Source organism: Cibotium barometz, chromosome 34 (genome assembly GCF_041138505.1).
Source record: "Cibotium barometz isolate CiBa-2024 chromosome 34, ASM4113850v1, whole genome shotgun sequence".
NCBI lineage: Eukaryota > Viridiplantae > Streptophyta > Polypodiopsida > Cyatheales > Cibotiaceae > Cibotium > Cibotium barometz.
In genome coordinates, this window is record NC_141079.1 from 5125237 (window position 1) to 5134162 (window position 8926).

The 8926-nt window shown below is 39.1% G+C and overlaps 1 protein-coding gene across 1 annotated transcript; it reads left to right on the forward strand.

Annotated features, from left to right (window-relative positions):
• Positions 1-5616: 5616 nt before the first annotated feature.
• Positions 5617-8476, forward strand: LOC147618644 (two-component response regulator ORR3-like). Its single transcript, XM_086773677.1, has 5 exons — positions 5617-6564; positions 6963-7021; positions 7197-7265; positions 7401-7471; positions 7701-8476. The coding sequence occupies exons 1-5, from the start codon at positions 6399-6401 to the stop codon at positions 7909-7911; spliced, it is 576 nt and encodes a 191-aa protein (XP_086629803.1). The 5' UTR covers positions 5617-6398; the 3' UTR covers positions 7912-8476.
• Positions 8477-8926: the final 450 nt, after the last annotated feature.

The following is an 8926-nucleotide window of genomic DNA, read 5'->3' on the forward strand; positions in this document are numbered from 1 at the left end:
AATAGAAATACTAGCTTACAAGATTACTTAATCAATGACATAAATAAAAGATGAAATAGTGATTTTCATACCCAAAGTTTCTTGATTATTCATGGTGGCTACAACTATGCTTTTTCCCCTCCTTTTAGAATTTTCTTGTGCCTTTCATGGAATCTATGATATATATTTTTATATTGTTTTGGAGTCAAAGAACGAGATTATTTCTATGGTTATGGAATCCATGATATATATTTTTATATTGTTTTAGACTCAAAGAATGAGATCGTTGCTTTACTACATGCTAAATTAAGATAATTGCATGTTATACTTAAGTAATTGAATTAAAATGGAATGATCAATGCTTGATTCTAATGTTTGAGAATTGGAATGTGGTTTTGATCTAGGCCATTATCCTTATTTAACCTTATTGATTTGAAATTTAGTTTAAAAACATGTATAAAATGGAATTACGATTTCTAAAAGGAAAATATAGTGATGCTTTTGCATTTCCCATGATCTTCATTCAAGAAAGGGAAACACGGTGATGCTCTTGCATTTCCATGACCTTCATTAAACAAAGGGAAATCTTTCACTTAGAACAAAAGACTTCAAAAGTTCACAAAATGATTTACTTCGGCATATATTTGAATTAATTAAAAGCTTTTATCTCTTTCCACAAGTTCACAGTAGCACATCTATAATGTGATGAGTTCTCTTAATAAGCGACATAAACTTTCAATGACCTTTTAAGGAGCCCATTTTGGGTACCTTGATAAGAGATCAAAGATCATAGTTAAAAAAATATAAACACCTTCTTGAGACCTACCATATACTAAATGAACATGGTAATAAAAAACCACATCGTAATGCAAGCCACATAGAATGCATCAAACTGCAAATGCCCTTGTGCCTCAATAATAGTCACATGGGTAACTCTCCTCTCCATGTCACCCTAAATCACATGATACACTCTGTGTGTGTGTGTGTGTGTGTGTGTGTGTGTGTGTGAGAGAGAGAGAGAGAGAGAGAGAGAGAGAGAGAGAGAGAGAGACTTTGTGGCAGGTGGCATGCGTTGAATGTGTTTTATGACGATGTGAAGTAGAAGGGAAGTGGGCATAGGACTATAAAATAGAGGAGTAGATGGAAGTGAGCCAAGCCAAAGGGGACCATGGCAAAGGTAGGTGGGTAAAATAGCAAAGGTAGGTGGGTAAAATAGCAAGGGGCAAAGCAAAGGATGATGGGGGAGGTGAGTTGAGGAATAGGGGGAGGTGTGCGGACAAGAGGGGGGAGGGTAGGCAGGTGGGCGAGGTAGGGTTATAGTTAGAAGGCCAAGAAATAGGGCTAAGGGGTGGGCATAAGAAAGGGGGGGGGGTATTGTTAGGGATGAGCAATAAAAGGAAGGTAGGTGCAACACGAGGCCAGTTAGGGTTAGGGTTGGAGGTGGGGAGTAACATGAAAGGAGGCCAGGTAGGGTAGGGTTGGGCTAGTGTTAAGATTAAATTAGAGTTAATGTTAGGTTTAGGGTAAGGGTTAGTGTTGGGTTGGTAGAGTTAGGATTAAATTAGGGCTAATTTAGGTTTAAGGTGAATTAAGATTAATTTAAGTTTAGGTTTAGTGCAGGTTAGTGTTGGGCTGGTAGAGTTAGGGTTAAATTAACAAGAAATTGAAAAAGTGTTCACAATGTACTTATTGTTCCCCACTAGTTGAGTGGTTAAAAACAATTAACAATCAAATGGGCATGATTTGGAGGACACTTCCTCCTATGTTTAAAGTATTTGACTTTATTACTCAAATTGGATAGGTATGCTATGGAGGACACTTCCTCCTATGTTTGAAGTTTTTGACTTTATTACATAACTACTCATAAAAAATACTAGTCTCTTAATAACAAGGGTCCTATGCTTTTTGAGTCAAGTCTCTTCAATCCACTTTCTACCAATCCTTGTAATCTCCTCTAAGTCTCTTATTGAATAATCATAGCTTTTCATTTTTATATTCCAAAATCAAGTTAACACTTTGAAAACCTATTCAGAAAAGCATCACCATAAGTATGTGAAATGACATTTTTATATTCCAAAATCAAGTTAACACTTTGAAAACCTATTCAGAAAAGCATCACCATAAGTATGTGAAATGACATTTTTTGCTCCCTTTGTTGGCCTTGTTAACCAAGCCTTATGAACCTAGTTGAGTTAAGCCAAAATTTGCCTTTGTCAAGCCAATCACATCTTTAGGAAAGCTCCATATACTAGTGTCATCAAAAATATTTTTATCAAAAAACTAAAGGGTTTTTGAGCTAAAATATAATTAAATGCCTCAAAATAAAATTGACAGTAAAAACAAAAAGTATTCCAAGTTCATTGTATATAGTTTGCAAGTTTTGTATAAACACTGCTTCGCACGAGCATATGGTCTACAATATAACTAAAATGCCTCAAAATAAAATTGATAGTAAAAACAAAAGTAAAATTCCAAGTTCATTGTATATAGTTTGCAAATTTTGTATGAACACTACTCCACACCAACATATGGTTTGCATAAATGCTTTGAATGGTAAAGGTTGGGTTTGCATTAAAAGTAACATAAAATGACAATATCGTTGGTATTTAGGCTATAATTTTGGTGAGTATGATTTTGAGACGAGTGATAATTTACTGCTAAATCAAAGTTAGGAGATTTGATGAAAATATTATTATTCACCATTTACTTTGGCAAACAAATGTGTCTTGTCAATTATAATACATCACATTATTTATTGTTGAGAATTGCGTTATAAGTTGGAGTATTGGTCACAAAAGTTTTGTATGTGCTATAGAGTGTATACATGAGTAGCATAGGACATTGTGCACAAACATTCACAAGGTGTATGCATGGTATGTAGTAGATAGGTTTAAAAAGACCAAAAGTTACATGATAACATTTTTTTAAATCTACTTGAGCTGTCAAGCCAATTTATAGCAATGTGAGTGTTTAAAAAGAAGAGCTATGATGTGTGATAAGGATAGGCCCATCTCTTGAAGGAAACGTATAAGTTATGGAAATGACCCCCCTTAGAGTGAAGGGAATGAACTTAGGTGCAATTCACATATGTCAAAACCATGTAGACTTTAAAGGGTGTATGCATGGTCATATGGACCATTTGTAAGGTTGCAAAGTTGGCGTTCCAAAGAAAGACCATTTGTAAGGTTGCAAAGGTGACACTTCAAAGAAAAAACATCACTTTACAAACAATGTAAAATTTTAAGATGTTTAGTTGAAGCCAAATGCTTTTACATTTCTTTAGCTGAAACCAAATGCTTTTACATTTCTTTACAGAAATAACAAGATGCAAATCACTAAATTGGCACACAGGTAAGTTAAGGGAGGTAGGATGAGAGACATTGAGATGTGAGTAGGTCCAAAATAGAGGATACTTATTACCTAGTCGGTTAGCACGGGTGTTTTACTCTCATTTGGATGTTATAGTGGAATTACCTTGATGAAGAAAATAAGTTTTTGAGTGTGATGATTCAACAATGCCACAACATTTTACATTATGGAAAAATGTCATGGATCACATAGCTTTCAACAGTGCCAATTTCACAAATAGGAACTCAAAGTAGGCATAGTGTGTGAACGATCTCATAAGTTGGCATAGAAGCAAACATGTTGTGTTGCAAATATGGAAAATATAAAATACATGAGAAGTGTTTGAACCCAACATGGTGGGGATTGAGACATTGCATTCACGTGACATTCCCTGGTGTGCTTAACTTTGCTATTGAAAGGGAAGGATTGTGACATTATTTGGTGTGCTTTAGAGGTGGCTCATTTCAATGTCACTTAGGGGTCTCACGCACCTAAGATTCCTTGCCCAAATAGTGGGATGTATGAAAGAGTGCATGAAAGAGTAACTTGCAATGTTTACATGTATGAGTGTCCAATCTTCATAAAGGATACTATGATGGGATCCATAGGTTCAAGTTGGAGGCTATCAACAATCAAAAAGATTGTTTACATGTATGAGTGCCCAATCTTCACAAAGGATACTGTGATGGGATCTATAGGTTCAAGTTGGAGGCTATCAACAATCGAAAAGATTGTGATTTGATAGACATTTAATCACCCAAACTTTGATCAACCACCTTCCCTTGAAAATGCATTTGGGTGGAGGTAAGTTGTAAACCAAGGTTGGAAATTTGATTGATCCAATACTCTCCCTTGAAACAAGCTCGGGTATGGACTCTAATGTGTAAAGCCTCTTACAGTCAAATAGAGGAGATCCAATGGCCTTCAAAATATTTAAAATTAGTAAAAAATCCTTCAACTTTTAGAGAGAAGGTTTTTCTTGTAGAGAAAAAGTTTTTTTTAAAAAATACCTCCGACTTTTGAAGAGAAAGTTTTTTGCTAGTTAGGAAGATGCTTTTTAATAACATGTATCTCCAACTTTTAGAGCCGCCTCAGTGTGGCAGTTGGGAGCCTGTAGAGTAGGAATGGTTCGACCGCGGAACCATTCTCGACTGTCAGCAAACCGAAAGCGGCATTTTCTAGTATGCGATAAGCTCTTTGACACATCATCAAGCACGATGATATTCTGTCGAAGTGATGTTGAGGACGAGTGGCCATGACATTTGAAAATGCCCTTTGAAGGCTTCAAATGTGAGCAACGTGGACCACCAAAGCAAGAAGAAAGAGTAAGTAAGAGCTATGTTCCTTGGTAATGGTATGATTTAGGGTTCGGGAACAGACGGGTTCACTTTAGCCTAGAACTTGTTCAACTTCGGGAAAATCCTTCTCAAATTCTTATGAGAAGGAAACAAAACCCTTTCAAATTTTACAAGTTTTAGTTATATTTTCTAAGTTCACATAGAAAATACTATCTCAAAAATAGCAATTTCCTTCTCATTTAGTAGTGAAAAGGATTTAGTTCCTTTTCCCTAAAATTGTTTTCCCAAACCCTACCTGAGTAGTATGATTAGAGGCAAGATTAGACGTGTGTGTGTGGGTCCTAAAAGATCTCACGAGAGGATTTGGGTGGGTGGCGTGTACACTCATGATGGGGCTTTTCTTGTGTGTACCACCTAAGGCATGTTGGTAGGCTTCTGGGGACAAATGAGTGCGCGGATCCTGCCTTGGATTCGGACGTCCCTTTCACAGAATCTCTTTTTCTACTCTTTTCCCGATTTTGTGATAACTATAAATATAATTACGCTTTGCCCCCCCGCTACGTTGGCTCGCGTCCCTTTCACCATCATTTTTGTTGTCTGCTGCGCCGACGAGACCACGTTGGAAAAAATAAGGGAGGGTTGTGCGCCGACGTGTTCAACAGCTTAGTGTTGCATAAAAGGAGCAGCGTCGTACACTGACGTGTCCGCTTCCGTGTCGTAAAGAGAGTGTTGGAAACTCTCCACGTGTATTGTTTTTCGCACGTCCGTCATAAAAAGGCGAGCAGGGTCGTGCGCTGACGTGCTCAAAACTTCAGTGTAACTCGCCACGTGTCCTATTTCATACGTGTTTTGTAATAACGGTGTTGGAGATTCGCCACGTGTCCTGCTTTTACACGGCACCTTCTATGCTCCTGTACATGGAAATAAAGAAAGCAAGTTTTATTCACTCCCGTAGAATAGTAATAATATTAAAGCAAATTCTAAAATAATTACATAAATAAAAGATAAACATAGAGAGGCGCGGTACTCTCTCTTTCTCTGTGCAGACAGCAGAGCTTGCCTGCCGCAAATCCTAAAAGCTGCAGGCAGCTCTCCATTATCTGCTGTCCGAAACCCTGATCTCCTGACGCCCTCAAATCTTCGGGTTGAAGTCCCACGTCTTTGTCTTCTTTGTTGCTTTTGCTCCTTTGAATCCGTAATCCTGCTCTCGAAACCCTAATCTTACTTCTTCCGTCTGCTTTCTGAAACCCTAGCTTTTGTCTCGATCACCGACAGTCACAGGGGCCTGTGTCTCCATGCTGGTTAAACCCGTATTTCTCCAACACAGCTTCGATTTTTGCACTTCGAAGCCCCCTTTCCTCCCTTATTCTCCGCAGGCTGTTTTACCTGCTTGGCTGCGAAACCCTAGTTTGCGACTGGAGCTTCGTTCTCTGCGGACTATTCTGCAGCTTCAGATCCTCTGCGCACGAACCCTTCTTCAGCTTCTTTTTCTGCAACATTTGTGCTCTTGCGAAACCATATTCTGCTTTTTTTTTTTTTGTAGCCGCTCTCTGAATTTTCCGTCTGACTGAAGGATGAAACTCTAATTTGCACCTTGACTTTGTATTTTGGGTTTTCTTGGGCCGAAAGCTGTCGTTTTGCGTGTGTTTAAGAGCTCTCTGCGCTTTCCGTAAGGAACCCTTGTAGGCTTAATTAGCGTTGGCTATAATCATTTAGTGCCCTAAGTTGACCAAACCTTAAGCAGGATTGGAGGCTGCTTCTCATTATTTTGGAATGGCAAAGGAGACATGCCAGGCGAGTGAGCCCCCAAAGGATGTAAAGGATTTGATTCCTGAGCCAGAAGAAATCAGTGCTGCCCAGATCCATGTCCTAGCTGTTGATGACAGCTTTATTGATAGAAAGATCATTGAAAGACTGCTGAAGAATGCCTCCTACAAAGGTACGCTCCCACAACCCTTAATTATGTTTAAGCTTCATTAATCATATACGATGCTTCAATTATGCTCACAGTAGGTTTTGTGCATGATGGTGGGGGGGGTTTCTTTTGATATACTGCTATGTTAATCTACTGTTTAAGGCATACTAATTACGTAGTATCATTGTGTGGATGCCTTAAGTGGATGGGTCTCTCGATCATGCGGTTATGTTTACCTACTGTTTAAGGCTCAGTTTCTCTCCAACATGCTTCTATGTTGGTCGTGCGGCTATGTTTATCTACTGTTTAAGGCTCACTAATATGTATTAAGTAACATCATATGGGTGCTTAAGGGGGGATCTCTTCATCAGACTTGTATGTTTGCGTCTCAAGTTGACCCATATCCAATGGTGGGCTTTCAGTCACAGCTGTAGACAGTGGAATCAAAGCGCTGGAATTACTGGCCTCTGTGAACAACAATGTAGTACTATCTATCCATTTCCTTGAGCATAACTCTACAGGCTTTAATCACCCGATTTGTTCTTTAAATCACCCATCGGATGTTTGCTTAAACCTCTTTTTTCAATAATTTTTTGAACTTGGAGTCTACGCAAATCAAATTCTTGTGCTCATTTTGAGGTGATGTGCTTGAGCAGATCAACTTAATAATCACCGATTACTGCATGCCTGAGATGTCTGGTTACGAGCTTCTTAAACGAATTAAGGTTAGGAATATTCACTCATTCAAGTGTTAATAGCAGTCCAATCCCATATCATTCAAGTGTTAATAGCAGTCCAATCCCATATCATTTTTTTTGGATGATTAGTTGTTCATTAGGATGCCATGCATATGTTTGCAGGAATCGTCTTCTCTGAAGGAGATACCAGTTGTGGTAATGTCGTCTGAAAATGTGCCAAACCGCATCCAGAGGTGATCTATACATCTGTCCATACATGTATAGACAGACATGCATATGTACATGTACATATCATCAGATGTAACCTAACATACATACGTACATGCATATACATTTATTCATCAGATGTAACCTATTATGCCTAAGAGCTTGTAAAGCTAGTTCCGTAGGGGAGAAGTAGATAATCATACTTTTTCATGCTATATTTGTGCTGTCAATAATTTGTTTTGTACACTTTTTCAGATGTTTGGAAGATGGTGCAGAAGAGTTCACGGTAAAGCCTGTTCGATTGGCTGATGTGAAACGTTTCAAATCATATGTACACGTGCGGTCGAAGCAAAACCTCGTGGAGCAACCTAGTGCACCATGCAACAAAAGAAAATTTGGCTCAGAAGGCTTCCAAGCACAGAGTGTGGAAAGGCAGCCTCGACTGAGTGGGCTAACTGTTGCATGAATTATTTGTTGTCAACAGCCTTCCCATCTCGGCATAGGTTTCGGCCTTTCTTGGCATACGAGATTGCATGCATCTGCTACCACAAAATTTTTCTGTATGGCTGATGCTGCTTGCTTCCACGTGTAGGCAAATCAGATGCAGAGATGACTGCAGTGTTCATAACATGGCAATGTGAGTGGGAATTTATGTGGCAGCCAATAAATATTTCAATCCACCACAAGAACCTCAAGGTGATGTGGCATTTCTATACACGCTAAGGTTTCATATGGACCACTTGTACAGGACTGTATGAAGCAGGTATGGGAAGGACTCACTTGTGGGATGTTCCAATAGTCCATGCTTGATCTCAAGATAACAGCGGGCACCACTCTCCGTGCACTTCAATTTTGCATCTGCATCTTGGTTTGAGGTCAGGAAGAGGGCCTAGATCTCTCCCCCATCAGCTGGCTGAATCAGGAGACTGTCTGCCTGCATCCTGCTGCACCCAGACACTTACCACTGCTGCATGAACACCTACAAAAGATCTGCCTCACAGATCTATTATTTTAATGATTGTTTGTGTTAATTTCTCGTGCATTTGATTGATCACCATACTTTTACCTGAAGTACAATATGCTCTTACAACCTGCAGTGCTGAGGGATTTTCACATGCTGGAGAGGCTCATCTGAATGCTTTAATCTACATGGTTATAATCTGTATGCTTTATGTGCATTGCTTAGAGAAGGTTAAATCCTAGTGTGGGTCTTTGAACATTTTCAATTTGGTTGTGGGGTGGCTTCACAAGCTTCCAGCACCTGAGGCTGACATAGATAGCAATAGCATTCAAGCTGAAAAAGAGGGTCCAGGTTGTCCTTTGACTTACAGCATTAGCTTACAAATTGCCATAGGCGAAGTAGCGAAGCATTTGAGCTTGACAAGAAGGGCTAGGCTGAACTTTAAAAGGTGCCTGTGAGCTTGACACTTGAAACAAGTATAAGCTCACCCCTAATCATTGTCAGGAGCTGGCGTCTTGTT

Coding starts and splice junctions, on each gene's coding strand:
- LOC147618644 (XM_086773677.1), top strand. CDS start 6,399: ATGGCAAAGGAGACATGCCAGGCGAGTGAGCCCCCAAAGGATGTAAAG. Junction 7,022..7,196: donor TGGCCTCTGTGAACAACAAT/GTAGTACTATCT, acceptor GTGCTTGAGCAG/ATCAACTTAATAATCACCGA. Junction 7,472..7,700: donor GTGCCAAACCGCATCCAGAG/GTGATCTATACA, acceptor ACACTTTTTCAG/ATGTTTGGAAGATGGTGCAG.